A 14,546-nucleotide genomic window follows, 5' to 3' on the forward strand; every position below is an offset into this window, starting at 1 on the left:
TGTACACTCTAGAGCAATCATCATGTGACCACCAGTTCCACATGCTTACTTAATTTACTTGCATGCTTGTGTGTGTACTGAACAAGCTAGCTACCTGATCTGAAAGTACAATGCGTGTTTTTGCTCTGCTTGTAGCCGTGTTTGCTGCTTCTGCAGTCGCTGGTCCAGAACCTATAGTGTTCTGGCATGGCATGGGTAAGTAAAGGACGATCAACAACCTCTAATAGTTGAGAATTCATGATAAAATTCTGTCCCAACTTCAGGTGACAGTTGCTGCAATCCACTGAGCCTGGGGAAAATTGTCGATCAAGTGGTGAAAGAGGTGCCTGGTATCTATGCCAAGTCAATTCAGATCGGACACGATATTGTAGAAGATACAATGAATGGTTTCTTCAAGAATGTCAACGAGCAGATTGACATGGTCTGTGCTAACCTCACAGCTGACGCTAACCTCAAGGACGGATTCAATGTCATCGGATTCTCTCAGGGAGGACAGTTCTGGTAAGATGGTGTATATAATTAATTCTCATGTGCGTACAGCTAGGTAGAGGTCTTAGTGTGTAGAAATGTACTGTTATTTATCCCTCCTATCCTTATATGTAAACTACCCCCCCCCCCCACACATACACACACAGGCGGGCAATTGTCCAGCGCTGCAAGACGGTCAAGGTGTTGAACCTTATCTCTGTGGGTGGTCAGCACCAGGGGGTCTTTGGGTTCCCAAAATGCCCTGGCAACAACTCTGACATATGTGAGGCAGTGCGCAGGTTGCTCAACATAGGAGTCTACGTTGCCCCTGTTCAAGACATGTGAGCGCTAGCTCTTATTGCTACGGTGGTGACACATACCATAATTATATTGGGTTTTGAATGCAAGGTTCTTTCAATTAGTTTTCACGTAAATCGAAAGACACGCAAAAAGTAAGCATTCGCATGCAATTTGCAATAGCTAGAAATGTGATCAGGCTTGTACAGCGTCATTCGCAATCAATTAACCTCGGATATGTAACCCAATATACTGTAGTTATTTTAGAATATCGTATAGTGGGTAATTTCGTGGTTGAAATCCGGAACAAATATTAATCTGATCATTGACCACCTTTACCTGCAGTGCACGCAGCCACAAAATTATAACCTTAATATTGCTCAACCACAACTGTTTTGACCCCCAGGAAATTATCCGCTATACAGTGATTGAAAAGTTTGCTCAGTTGCATTTTTTTAGTCAGTCGTGATGTGCCCAGTATTTTCAAAGGGGTGGCTATTTTAAATCCTCAATCTCAATTTTAAGCATTCATTTTAACCTAATGTGGTGAACTAAGCCTAAACGGTGGGGTTTTTAAATTTGGTCTAGTAGTGTATTTTTGTCTAGAGGTGGTTAGAACCACCACCGACCAGTATACATTCATATCTGATGCATGTTGCTTGATGCTTATACCGATTCACTCACCACACCCACCCACAGTCTAGTGCAGGCCGAGTACTGGCAGGACCCACTCGACATGAAGGAGTACAGATCCAAGAGTGTGTTCCTGGCTGACATCAACCAAGAAAATGTGAGTCTCCTCTAGTGTTGGTTATTATGCCTGGGTGCGCATGCGCAGCAAGGCATACGATAGTGTGTTTGTATGTGTGTCTGTGTGAGAGTAAGAGCTTCTATAGGCTTCTAATTACATTCAGGGTTCTGCCCAGAAATTTGAGAGGTGGTTAAAAATGATGGGGGCAAAGCCGCTTATGCAGGGCAGGGGGTGTACGGGAAGGGGGACACAAATTTGAACATGCATGTGTTGTAAGACATGTAAGTATAAAAGTTGAAAAAAATATATGCGTTGTTGTTTACTTGCATCAGTACAGTATGGTGCTACTAAGATTTCTTTATTACAGTACTTGAAGCATTAACTATAGCCAGTTGCTCACTCTCCTAGCTTGTCTTTCCCTTAGGAGGTGGTCCAACTCCCTGTTTGAAGGCAGAATGTAACTAGCTAGCTACATGTAGCTGCAGTACTCCTCGAACTCAACAAAGCCATACTGCAGTCTATTAACTGTTCTGGTCATACGCAGTAAAGCTCAATTAATAGTTAGCTCTATATAAGGCACATCAAGACAGTAAAATCAGGTAGGCTTAGCTAGCTAGCTAGCATGTAGCAGTGGTCGGAAATTTTCCAGTGGATTTGCAAAATTTCTTTCTCTGAAGGCTGTTGCAGACTCTTCAGACCAAATCTGTTGATATAACTCTTAGTAGTTAGCTCTGCACTAGAACGTTAGCTTTTGGTAGCTGTAAGAGTGAGAAAAGAGCTGCAAAGCTGCACTGTTTCACGAGCTTACAGCCATAGACTTTGAACTTTCAACATTCTTTTTATCAACGATCATGGTCGATCATTTCCCCTTAAAAAGTATTGTACATGTGTGTATTAATGGTAGTAGCTTCATGCCATAAAGCTTTGGCGCCTCCACTGAGACATCAGCACCCACAGTGCTTTCATTAATGCACGATCCTTACCATATCGGTAGCCCTGTATTTATTCGTCTATATTACCCATGTTTGAAGACACTTTTATGACCTATCAATTTCTCATTTTACGTTGCTTAATTATTATACACCTCCTCCCCTTGTAACTACATGTAAAGTACATCCCACACAATGTTAATACCCACATTGTCTCTCTCTGCTAACACACTCGCATACACTCGCAGACGTTTAACCAGGACTACAAGGATCGCTTTTCTCAAATCCGCAACTTTGTGATGGTCAAGTTTGCAAAAGACACAATGGTCCAGCCTAAGGATAGTGAGGTGGGAGAAATAGCAACAATTAAAACCAATCTCCTACTTGTAAATTACATAATTATAATGATTGTCTTGTTATGAGAATAATTATAGCACTAGAGGGCCGGCCTCACTTATACTAGAGTTGTGGTAACGGAATGGTGGCAATTTGTCTCCCCTATCTACTGTGTTATCTATTGTGTGCAGTGGTTTGGCTTTTACAAGGAGGGCCAGGACAAGGACGTGTACTCAATGTACGAAAGCAGGATTTGGAAAGAGGTATATATAATTATGTAATCTTACTACTTGAGCTGCCAATAATATTTGGGTATCATTTCAACTGTGCCCCCTATTAAGTTTTATTGAGTTACCTTAGAGCTGTAGGATTTGATGCGGGGTGCATTAAAAATATATTGTAGTTGGTGTCAATCCCAACAGGTGCTTAAATTGAGGTTGGGTAGCTGGCGTGTGGTTTCCCAGAGCAGGAACCAGTGGTTTTTGCTTGACAACAAACTGAGTACATCATCAGAATCTTCCCATCTCCTCTTGTTTAGACTATCTTTGAAGGTCTTGACTGCAGCAGCTGCAGCAGCTGCTTTGAGCTTGCCTATTACAGTTATCATGTTCATACCACCTTGGCACCTGTAATTTCCTGCATGAATATATACAAATAAGTACACACATTCTGTACCTTTCCTCACTCATGCAAACTCTTATCAATCTCTACCCCTTACACACAGGACCTGCTTGGACTCCAGATACTAAACTCCACTGGCCGTATACACTTCATTGAGGCCCCGGGTGACCACTTGCAGTTCAGTCTGGAGTGGTTTGACGCGAACCTAATGCCGTTCATCAAGGTAGACAGCTCTCAAGGGACACTCCCCCTTAAAGTGAACTGAGCTAGCCGGCTGACTGTTGCTAGGATGTTGTTTTGTGTGTGTTCCCATGTGTACAATGAGTGCAATGCTGTATTCATGTCCACTGTTATTATTCCCTGTATTCATGATAATCTCCTTAATAATTGCATTGAGTACCCGTATACTTGAAGCAAAGCGCCGTAAATTCTCAACGACAGGGGGCGTGGTTGGTCTATGAATATAATTAAAAGACCACGTTTACCACAGGGCTTGTAAATGCTACCAGCAATTCTACAAAATCTTGTATTGCTACAAGTACAAGGGGAGCTAGCTGGATACTAGCTGCTGAATTTTGAATTTATGGTCCTAGTCTAAGCTGTGTGCAGGTGCAGGTGAGTCTAATGCATTCACTTCTATATTGTAGATGTATGCTGCATTGCAATAAATTGCAGGGTAGATTTTTTTATACAATTGTTTGTGAAATCTAGTTTGGTTTTATAGCTAGCTTGTTTAATAGTCACAAGGCCTCAGCTTCCTACATGCCTATAACTAACAATAGCTTAAGAGTAGAGAAACCAGTGACTGAGTGGCTGCCTGTATGAGGCTATGAATTTCTACTGGAGGTTTACGAGCACACTCCCCTTTTTTCAGCCATGCATGACTGGACATAGCTGTAGATATAATCCCTGCCGTGTAAGTGTACTTAATTCTTTAACATAGCAGTGGATAGCTACACTAGCGGTTTGTCAGATCTTACAGCTTTACATTAGCTAATCGAGCCTTCTTGCTAAGTTACAAACAATACATTTTGTATATGCCAGTAGATAGTGTTACGATTGGGTGTCCAGATGGGATGGCATCATGTGTATATTGTTCTCACTTCTGTTCGAAGCTCAGCATGTTTAATGACTGACTTCACCAGTTAGTTATGTCAATGGGTTCAGGATGTCCCCATGCAAACGTCAGCATCATGCTCTGTAATGTGATTTGTAATTACAATAATAATTGGTATTTGATAATGTACATAGCTATCATTCTGTTTAGTGTCACAACAATCACCTTGTTAAAATTTCTAATTCTACAGCTTCTTTGAATTCTCCGGATGAACTGTTCACGGCTGTTAAGCACACCTGTCCCAAGCAACGATTCCACTACCTGTTTTATAATTAACTAAACACTTCTACTTGTTACCATGATAACATCGGGTGTAATAGAGATCAACTCAGTGGGCTCACAAGAAGACTCTCGTCCAATCGAACTCCCCTCTTTGGGTACGGACAATCACGGCTGTGGCTGGTCATGTTGGTATCTCTTATCCTGGGTCATCTCTCTCGTACTGTACACCATTGAGTTCTTTGTGACCATCTGGGTGGCGTACACCTATGCGACTAGTGACATGTATATTCCATTTGGGATCAGCCTGGCATACCTGGCTATACCGCAGGTGATACTAGTGACCCTCTCCCTCACCTGGTACTATAACCTGGACCGTTATCATCGGAAGAGACGAGACAATGATCCACACAATATGGAGTTTATCGAGTATAGAAAGAAGTTTAGTCTGGGTGCGATTCTATGTCATGTGATGCTACTGGGGATGGTGTATCGGTGAGTGAGTGTTTGGTACCATGCATGTGGATGTTTACATGCCATGGAGTGGGTGTAAGTATTACAACTACTTTTCCCTAAATAGTCCAGAGTTTTGTCTGTGTGTTCACTATGCTAATCATTTGTTGCACCTGCTCAGCGCTTGCCTTACATGATGTGTTGATAGCTAATGTTTGCTGCAGGCAATAATTGAATCATTTTGGAGAGGTGGTTGTAAACAATACTAATGCAATAGACTACATGTATGTGAAGCCAGTCCAGAGTGAAGCCAGTCAGCTCGATGGTTGCCACTCAGCATTTTTCACACACAAATTAATAGCTTTTTCATTACCTTGTGGTGCGCTTGGTTAGCCTCATACCAACTCCATTTATAAAATGGTAGTAGTTTTAGTTCGAAGATAATTTATCTGTTAAGGTCCTGTATTGTGTAAGGCGAGAATCACATTTGATACGTATAATATGTAGCATAATATCGTTCCCTTATAGATAGGGCCTATTTGTAGTGGAGTATTCTGGGTATGTGTGTATAATATCAGTTTGCAGAGATATTGTTCAGTCCAACAAAAAACATTCCCTTTTGAGTATGTGTTACCAAGTGCAGCTGCTCTGCACACCTACACATAATACAGCACTGAATGGCCCTGTATGGTATACTCGTACACAGAGTTCTTTCAGAGGGTAGGCAGTACAGCCATAGTTGCCAAGATGATATCTCCTTTATGTCTAGTTCGCTCCTTTTTGCACATTCTGTAAAGAACCCATGCCAGGTGATTATTGCAATTAGCTAAATTATCTCACATAAATGTACATTTGTGGTTTGTACCCCCCTAGAGATACTAATCCAATTGAGGTCACCTTGTAACAGGGTTTGGCATGTCAGAACATCAACACAAGCAAAAAACAAGCTATTTTTTTTCCAAACCGCCCCCTATGCATTTATGCAGCAGTGATCATAAAACTTACATGTCTGTTCTTGCATGTAGTCTGGCTGATTAGAACGCATCTATAAACTATACTGTTGTCAGTTGTTATGATAGTCCCCGTCTATGGCTGTAGGCAGGTTGATCCTGTAACTTGGCCCTTGAGGCAGTAGTGACGTTGCGACTTATATTATATGGTCGTATGATTATTATTGTCCTTGTTACATTTCATCTAGTGTATAACATTACATGCACTTGTAGTAGTATACTCCCAGCAATACATGCCTACCCCCCTTGTAGCACTTGCTCAGATACATAAGTATACGCGGCATGATTGTAGTTGCTGTGTGGGTGAGCTGATGAACAAGTAAACATTGAATTTTCTACAAAAGAATCCTTATTGACAACATTTTTTTGCTGGTGTTTGACTATTGTCTCTATCACTGCAGGTTTGCACAACTCGTTTATCTGGTCATGATTCGAAAGACAAAGAACATTCCGTATTTACGTCGTGACACCACCCTCCTCCGACTCATCCACACCCTACTAGTGTCCGCTCCTCTCTCAATTCTCCATCTATATGTGCTACTGCAATACGTGTCAGATTGTCTTGCACCTGATACCACGTGCCAAATCTTCAACTATCCCTCCATCTATGCTGCTTTCGGCTCCAGTCTTGCAACGTTGCTCTACAGTGTGCTAGCGTTTGCAACCAACGATCGATTGTCGGGTAAGAATCGACGAGTGATTTTTCCAGCTCACCTGATGCAGATACTGTGGTACGTGTGTGTCCTTGTATCAAGAATGCTCGCAATCACATTGTTTGCATACGCTTATGACTACTACATCTTTGCTTTCCTCGGAGGTCATTGGTTGGTGATGTTTTTGTTTCTACTGGTTCAAAAAACGACATTTTGTGCTGACGTAATTCGAGAAACAGACTCTAACGTAACAATCAAAAGACGCTGGTGTTTGGAGATTCCATTCGATTTTGTTGCAGCCACAATGTATATTTTTGCCTTCTTTGGTTTCAGGAGAGGAAACACTCGATACTGGGCAGCTTTCTATCATATTCTCACATATGCTGAAATAGCCACAATGGGCGCTCTGTTCTTCATCAAATTCTCAAGTACAAATCACTTGTTTGTATTCTCACTGACTTCCCTCACAATCTCCGCTGGACTTTACCCAGTGGGCCTTCTCTTCATGTTATCCTATTACTTATTCTTCCATCCTAAAAAGACAGAGAACTGGTATTGGATGGGATTCCCAAAGTCAGCAGCTGGCCCTCGCAGAGAGAGTAGAAATATCGGTAATAGAGGATTCAGAAATCGAACCCCAGAAGGGAGGGTGGACATTAGTGGACCCACATTGGTGGCTCACAACGGCTTTATCCCACGAACAATGCTACCTGACGATGTACCGAGTTCCCCCGGAGACGAGGGTATGATGAACACTAACCCTGCCGATATAATTACCCAATCACAGAGGAGTTCTGAACAGCGGGAGGAGTGGGTGGTCCCACGATCAACTAGTACCGGCACAGGTCATGAATTTGTAAGCTCTCTCACAATGGTTAGTCCAAACTCCGCCGGACAGTCAACCATTGTTACTTCAGATGCACCACTCTATGTTGGCCACTCACTTGTCGGACCACCATCTGATTTCGATACTGGCGTCAGTTCTGGAGTTTTGCACATGCCTCAGGGCGAGATCAAGGGTGATACAGTTATAGACACTCCGTTGTTTGGGAACACACCCGACCCCATACAACAGTTAAGGTTAAAGGTGGATACCAGCGAACCTGGAACTCTTCGCTCCCTCACAGACACTGTGGATACAGGTATTGACTTGGGAGCAGACACGCCCCTTACACAAGATCCTCAAGATAATAACGACTTCATAAACGGTGCTGAGTTTTATGGCAATAAAAATCGTGTAGATATGAACCTAGGACTTGACATCGATCTGCCCCAATTCAGTGACATTCCTGCAAAGAGGAACAGTTTTCTGGCCAAAAAGAGCCCATTAGAGACACACTATTTTCCCAGCAGTGAAAGTCATGATAGTCTAACTCCCACGCTCCCTGCCCCCTCCTGGGGGTATCGATCTTCTGGCTCCAGCAAACCCCTTTTCGGTCAAAACAGCAGTGGGGAATCTGGAGAAGTCTACCAATCCAAAACGAAGAGCTCAGTCGCATCTGGTGGTCAACACCATGTACTGCCTCTGGCCGTGTCTACGCCTGAGAGAACCAGACGTACTGCACCCCGTTCTCCTAAGGGGGCTCGAGCATTCACAATTAGTTTGGGGGAGGAGAGAAAATCGCCGGTCCTGACCAGGAATCGTGCCACGTATTCAAATCACAAGACAGCTGAGCCTTATCAACACCACCCCCCCACCAGACCGAGAGCTCCACGATCACCAAAGGGGGCAAGACGATTGCTAATAACACAACCAACCACTACAAAACCGAGACCTGATCCCATCGAATTATCCACCAATCGACATTCATTCGTGAATCCAAAATCTCCAGAGAGATTACCTAGAAGTGTACTGAATTATCAGAGACAATCTACAACAGGGAGTGTGAGCGCTAAAACACCAGATGGACGACGCAGAAACAACGCAAAGCCTCAACTTGTCCAGAAATCTCACAGTGTCCACGTTACCACGAGATCCCCCGAGAGACATTCCAGGGGTGCTACTGGTTACAGACCTGAGAACTCCCAGCAGAGACACTCGCAGTATATACAGCAGCAGCAGGAGCAACGTTCTCGATGGGACAAGTGGGCGGCAGAACAGGAGGAGAAAAGGAGAAAAGCAAGCAGCGAGGTCAAGCCCAAAGTGGTGATAACTCAGAGTCACCCCTCAAAACAGCAGACAGCAAATATTCCACGCAATATGTCCGTAGAATTTGACCATCTTGAGCCTTCAAACGAGCAGAACTCAACAGATGGGGCCTCTTCTATCGACCAATCAGCGTCAGTGGTCCCCCAGGGATATCCCAGGGCACCGCAGGGAGCACGAGGCAGTGACGTACCGAGACTTGGTTGGTCCCCCTCTCGAAGCGATAGAATCTCAGCCTCACCACAGAGAAGCATTCACAGTGCTAATGCACCTTTGTTACCACAGAACTCTAGTAACTTGAGTGCCTCGTATCAAGATGGTCATAGAATGTCTTCACATATTTCAGGTGGAGATTACAATAAGTTTTATGCCCCAACTCGTAGCATGCATCAGTCTGTTGTATGATGATTGTGTGTGTTTGTACAGTCATCGCTCAATAATTAATTACTGTATATATGTGTTCAATAAAAACGTTTGATGACATGATTATTAAATGTTCATGTGAATGACACAACACAACACACACAATTAGTTCAGACTTTATCATCTGTAAGGGAGGAATAAATTCGGTAAAGAGCATTCAAAAATACTTACCATGAAACACCCATCTGGTTCTCTTAGGATTTTTGGTAGCAAATCTAACATAGATTGTGTCATCGGGAGGACGGACCTGCAAAGCAAGCAAATTGCTATGGGTTATTCAACAGTCGTAGGCCACGTGAGTGAATCAATGGTACTTGAACCCAATTATACCCTCGCTTCGCTCGGAATAATAATGTAAAACAGAAACATGGATGATAGTATACAAAAATCACATAATATCACAAATACCACCAGTCTACGTTGGTTGCTTATATATAATGATAAGCACACTCGCTCATTGTTCAATTGTGGAGCTGAGCCGAACAAGCAAACAATGTCTTTATAACATACCTTCTTTGTACAGCTACTCAGCATGCTCTGTATGCTCAGACACACTGACATGACATTCATTGCTGGACTCCAGTCCTTGTCCAGAATAGAGAGACAGATGTGCCCATTGCTGTAGATGTGTGGGTGCACTGGAATCTGGTCCCCACAGAACGTTACCTGTGTGCGTGTGTGAGTCTATATACAATGTACAGGAAAAGGAAACGGAATGGTGCACGTGGTGATGCTTTTACATTGCATCTGCAGTGGAGCATCAAAACTATCCGCTTTTCTCCCTTTAAACGAAACTATTTTTACTGGGTAACATGCTCAAAATAAGAAAGATGTTTCCTCTATAGTTTCAGCAATTTAAAACACACCTATTCTGTGAGCCACGTGTAGTACTCCACTGACCACACCAGTTAAGCTTCCAAAGAGTATTTTATTGCTATACCGTGTAAGTGTGCTGGTTACAACTACTAGTATGTACATGTGGTTTATTAAGGCACTGCGTGACAGTGTAGAAATAGGCCACACCCATCTACAGCTTTGGCTTGTTAAGATAGCCTCGAATGAACCGCAGGGGAAAGCAGATGTTTATACTCGAGGGTACCTTCGTTTCCAATCCCTTTTTATGGACTAGCAAATCACATCTTATGTACCTGAGGTGAATCGAAGGGATACTTTGAGCTAAACTTAAATTGCAGAGTAAAGTGCTCTCCCTCATACAATGTCCCATCGGCTCCAGTGATATGTATCCTCCATCTGAGGGTTTATAGTACACATTAATAGAGCTAGTGGTAGAGAGATATCTCATGGTACTCACAGATCCACCTCATCCTGCATAGTTCCATCAGCTAGAACGATACCATCAGGTGCTCTCTTTGTCATTTCCTCATATTCTTTCTTCAATCGCTTCTGAAAGGCCATTCTTATTAAAACTTCGTATCGATGAATAACTATGTGGTAAGGGTCGACAAACTATATAATCATGTCCTGAACTCCACCCACTCTGACTTTTTTTTTTTTTTTTTTCTTTAAAATTTTTTATGCAAAAAAGCATACAGGGTTTACAACAAATAGCGCTAGGCTAATAAAACGTTGTCTACGTACCTGGGAACGAACAGACGAACAAGGCAGTAAAAAAAACAAAATGTTATAGGTTTGTTCAGACATATGTTCAGAGCATGCATGCAGTAACTACGGAGTGCAGGTATACAAACGGTGCAGGTGGTTTTTAAAAATAAGCGGGGTCTGTGCCGAGATAATTTCATCAGGCAAGGCATTCCAATGTTTGATGACATCTATGAAATATAAAAATTTGTGTGAATCTGTTGGTACAAACGGGGTGAAGAGTTGGACTGAGTTTGAACTTCTTGGAGATGGTTGTGGGTGGGGAGTGGAGGCTGTTTTTTTTTTTTTTTTTTTCTTTATAAAATTTAATGCAGAGCATAGGTGCGTACCAACTAGCAACTGAGAGCTAATATTAAGGTAGCCCTAACAAAAACAGCAAAAGGCAAAACAAAAAAACAACAAAAAAAACAACAAAAACAAACAAAACGAACAAAAAAACACAAGTAACTAAAAAGTGCAGGCAGTGACAAGGACAGTGAAATACAAATTAATTAACAGACACAAAACTGTAAGTAAGGGCAAGCAGACAATTAATTATAAGTAAGTAATTAATTGAAACAATCCCGCACATGAGCCTTAAAACTAAGTAAACTACTTGCAGAGACAGCACTGCTTGGTAGGGATGCATGAGTCTTTTCTTAGGATTTTAAAGCAAAGCTTCAACTTTTGCATGCGTCTTCGGATAGACAGTGGCTTTAGGTCCAGGGAGGAGCACAGAAACGGGTAGCTTGATGACCAGTCTTGAGTTATAACTCTTCCCGCAAATTTCTGAACGTTTTCCAGTAATTTTGTGGATTTGAGTTGGTGGGGGTCCCAAACTGCCCCGCAGTAGTCTAGCTTTGGGAGTACAGTGGTTTGATATATCTTGTGGCGAAGGTGTTTTGGGGCGTCACGAAAGTTCCCATGTATTCTACCTATATAGCAGTTGTTTGGAAGACTTGGAGATGTTCTCAATGTGGGTAGACCACGATAAATTTGGTGTTAAGGTGACTCCAAGGTATTTAACTTCACTTGATGGGTTGATAGTCTGACCATTTAAGGAGATGGTGAGCCTTGGGCCGTTTTTGGATCGAGAGATTGGGAGGTACTGAGTTTTTTGATGGTTAGGGGTGAGACAGTGTCTTTGTATCCAGTTTGTAACTTGGTGAAGGTCTCCCTGAAAATCCTCCAGCTCGGCATTTGTGTTGATCGGTTTAAAGAGTAAGATGTCGTCGGCATAAAGCATGAGGTGGCAGTCTCTCGAAAGCGAGAGTTTTGAAATGGAGTTCATGAAGATGTTGAACATGAGGGGTCCCAGAATGGACCCTTGAGGGACGCCTGAGGTCACAGGCACAGTGGATGATGATTTACCGTCAAGGACTACTTCTCAAGGTGAGATAGTCCCTGAACCAATTCAGTAGTGGTCCCTGGATTCCAAACGAGTGGAGTGCTTTGATGAGTTGGTTGTACGGTACCGAGTCGAAAGCTTTCCTGACATCAAGAAATACCGCAGCAATTTGAGAGTGTTTTGCAAGCATGGAGTGCCAGGTGTTAGTGACTTTTAGGAGAGGTTCTTGAGTGGATGACCTGGGACGGAATCCAAACTGGATGTTTGAGAGCAAGCTGTGCTTGGTTATGAACTTGGAGATATGGACATGAATTAGTCTTTCTAAGATTTTCGAGGGAAGGGACAGGAGAGATATAGGTCTGTAGTTTGAGCATTTGTCCATGTCTTTAGATTTGGGATGGAGTCAATGATGTTTGATACTTTCCAGGCATGAGGGACTTTTTGATGGGTGAGTGACAACTGGAAGATTTTGGTGAGGTCACGAGAAATGGATGATGCAGTGCCTCTAAGCATGTGACCAGAGATTCCATCTGGGCCAGTTGCAGTGTTGGTTTTTTGCTGAGACAGGAGTTTGTGAACTTCAGTTTCTTCAGGAGTAATGACAGTTAGTATAGGATGACCAGGTGATGTTTTGATGGGGGATTTGGTTGAGGTGGCAGTTGTGAAACAGGAAGCGAAAAAGCGGTTTAAAAGATTTGCTTTGCCTAGAGAGGTGGATTCCGAATCAGTGCCAAAAGTGAGATCAACTGGGATTCGACTTCTTTTTAGGGAGGGTTTGTGAAACGACTTCCAAAAGTCCTGGGGGGATTTTAGTTTGGATGTAAGAGAGTCTAGGAAGCGGGAGCGAGCAGCTTTGAGTGCTGCAGTGGTGTGGTTTCGGATGATTTTATACTTGGACCAAGCTTTGTCGGTTGCAAGGTGACTGGCTTTCTTGAAGGTTTGGTGTTTCTTATGAATGAGCTTTAGCACTTCAGATGTGAGGTAGGGGAGGTTGTTTGTACGCTTCACAAGTCTTGAGGGGATGGAGTCAGACATAACAGACATAAAATGTGTATGCCAGTCATTCCAGGCCGAGTCGATTGGTGTGAAGATTCATCTAAAGAAAAGTTGGTTAGACTGTCATTTGCAGATTTGAAGTCAGCTCTTTGGTAAAGCCACATTTTTCTTTTAGGGGTTTTAGCAGGGGGGGGGACTGCATTAGTGAGAGTTAGCAGGATGCATGAGTAGGAGAGGGGTGACAGAATTGAGTAGGAGTGTGATAGAGTGATCAATTGTGGACGAGGTTGATTTTGAAGACCTGGTAGGATGGGAAACCACTTGGGACATATCGTGTTTAGCTTGAATTGATGATAAGGACCCGTTTGTCCTGTTTTGAGACACATCGATGTTGAAGTCCTAGTGATTTTGTTTTAGTTGGGGGGAGGGCATCCAGAGCATCTTCTAGGTTGTGGAGGATAGAGGTGTTTGCTGATGGTGGTCTGTAGAAAAGTGCAAGGGATAGCTTGCGAGAGTTCAGAGTAAGCTCCAGGATGAGTAGTTCAATCTGGGGGGGTGGACAGAGAGAACCTTGAAGGGAGTGGAGTCATGGATAAAAATTGCAATACCTCCGCCATGGCGACTTCTATCTCTGCGAACAAGGGAGAAAGAGGGAATGAAAAGTTCACCGTCCACAATGGTATCGTCAAGCCAAGTTTCACACAGGTAAATTATGTTAGGTAGTTGTTGGGAAGTTAGGCATCTGAGTTCATTCACTTTGGGAAACAGACTTCTGCAGTTCGTATAGAGAATGTTTAGTGAGTTTTGATTGGGTGTGGAGATCTGCATTGGTCTCATGCACTTGCGAGACGGTGATGTAGTGAGAGATGGAAGTGATGAGGTGTCTTGGAAGGGCAGAGTTTCAGAGAGGCGTATCCTGCAGGCCCAGGTGTCAGGAGAAGCTTGGAGGGTGGAATACTCTTGGTCAGAGAGACCAATACAGCGGGAATGAAACCAGGTGGTACAGACGTCACAATAGATACCCTTCTGGTTGGACTTGACGGGACCCGAGCAAGCTCCACAGGGGTACTTCCAGTTGGGGCCAGGGTTGAGCTCAATATCACCCGCCATCAGGAGAATAATAATCCAAGCGGATTTACTTTGGTAATTTGGATAGATCCACTCGACAGAGATAGTTTGA

The 14,546-nt window shown here is 43.1% G+C and overlaps 3 protein-coding genes across 4 annotated transcripts; 2 read left to right on the forward strand and 1 right to left on the reverse strand.

The window, feature by feature from the left end:
- Window positions 1-23: 23 nt before the first annotated feature.
- Window positions 24-3,789, forward strand: LOC135331123 (palmitoyl-protein thioesterase 1-like). The gene is made up of 7 exons (XM_064526180.1): window positions 24-195; window positions 264-501; window positions 636-809; window positions 1,465-1,555; window positions 2,694-2,792; window positions 2,973-3,044; window positions 3,506-3,789. The coding sequence occupies exons 1-7, from the start codon at window positions 111-113 to the stop codon at window positions 3,665-3,667; spliced, it is 921 nt and encodes a 306-aa protein (XP_064382250.1). The 5' UTR covers window positions 24-110; the 3' UTR covers window positions 3,668-3,789.
- Window positions 3,790-3,863: 74 nt separating this feature from the next.
- On the forward strand, window positions 3,864-9,486 carry LOC135331099 (uncharacterized). Its single transcript, XM_064526145.1, has 3 exons — window positions 3,864-4,017; window positions 4,710-5,233; window positions 6,603-9,486. The coding sequence occupies exons 2-3, from the start codon at window positions 4,818-4,820 to the stop codon at window positions 9,403-9,405; spliced, it is 3,219 nt and encodes a 1,072-aa protein (XP_064382215.1). The 5' UTR covers window positions 3,864-4,017; window positions 4,710-4,817; the 3' UTR covers window positions 9,406-9,486.
- Window positions 9,426-10,897, reverse strand: LOC135331130 (ubiquitin-conjugating enzyme E2 W-like). 2 transcript variants are annotated; one of them, XM_064526187.1, is made up of 5 exons: window positions 10,736-10,897; window positions 10,572-10,674; window positions 9,934-10,089; window positions 9,595-9,670; window positions 9,426-9,547 (listed from the first exon to the last, which is right to left on the reverse strand). In XM_064526187.1, exons 1-5 carry the CDS (start codon window positions 10,837-10,839, stop codon window positions 9,534-9,536), a joined length of 453 nt encoding a protein of 150 aa, XP_064382257.1. In that variant the 5' UTR covers window positions 10,840-10,897; the 3' UTR covers window positions 9,426-9,533. The 2 variants fall into 2 exon arrangements, with proteins under 2 accessions (XP_064382257.1, XP_064382256.1); XM_064526186.1 differs by having other exon boundaries at window positions 9,934-10,107.
- Window positions 10,898-14,546: the final 3,649 nt, after the last annotated feature.

This window comes from Halichondria panicea, chromosome 2 (assembly GCF_963675165.1).
Source record: "Halichondria panicea chromosome 2, odHalPani1.1, whole genome shotgun sequence".
Classification (NCBI taxonomy): Eukaryota; Metazoa; Porifera; class Demospongiae; order Suberitida; family Halichondriidae; genus Halichondria; species Halichondria panicea.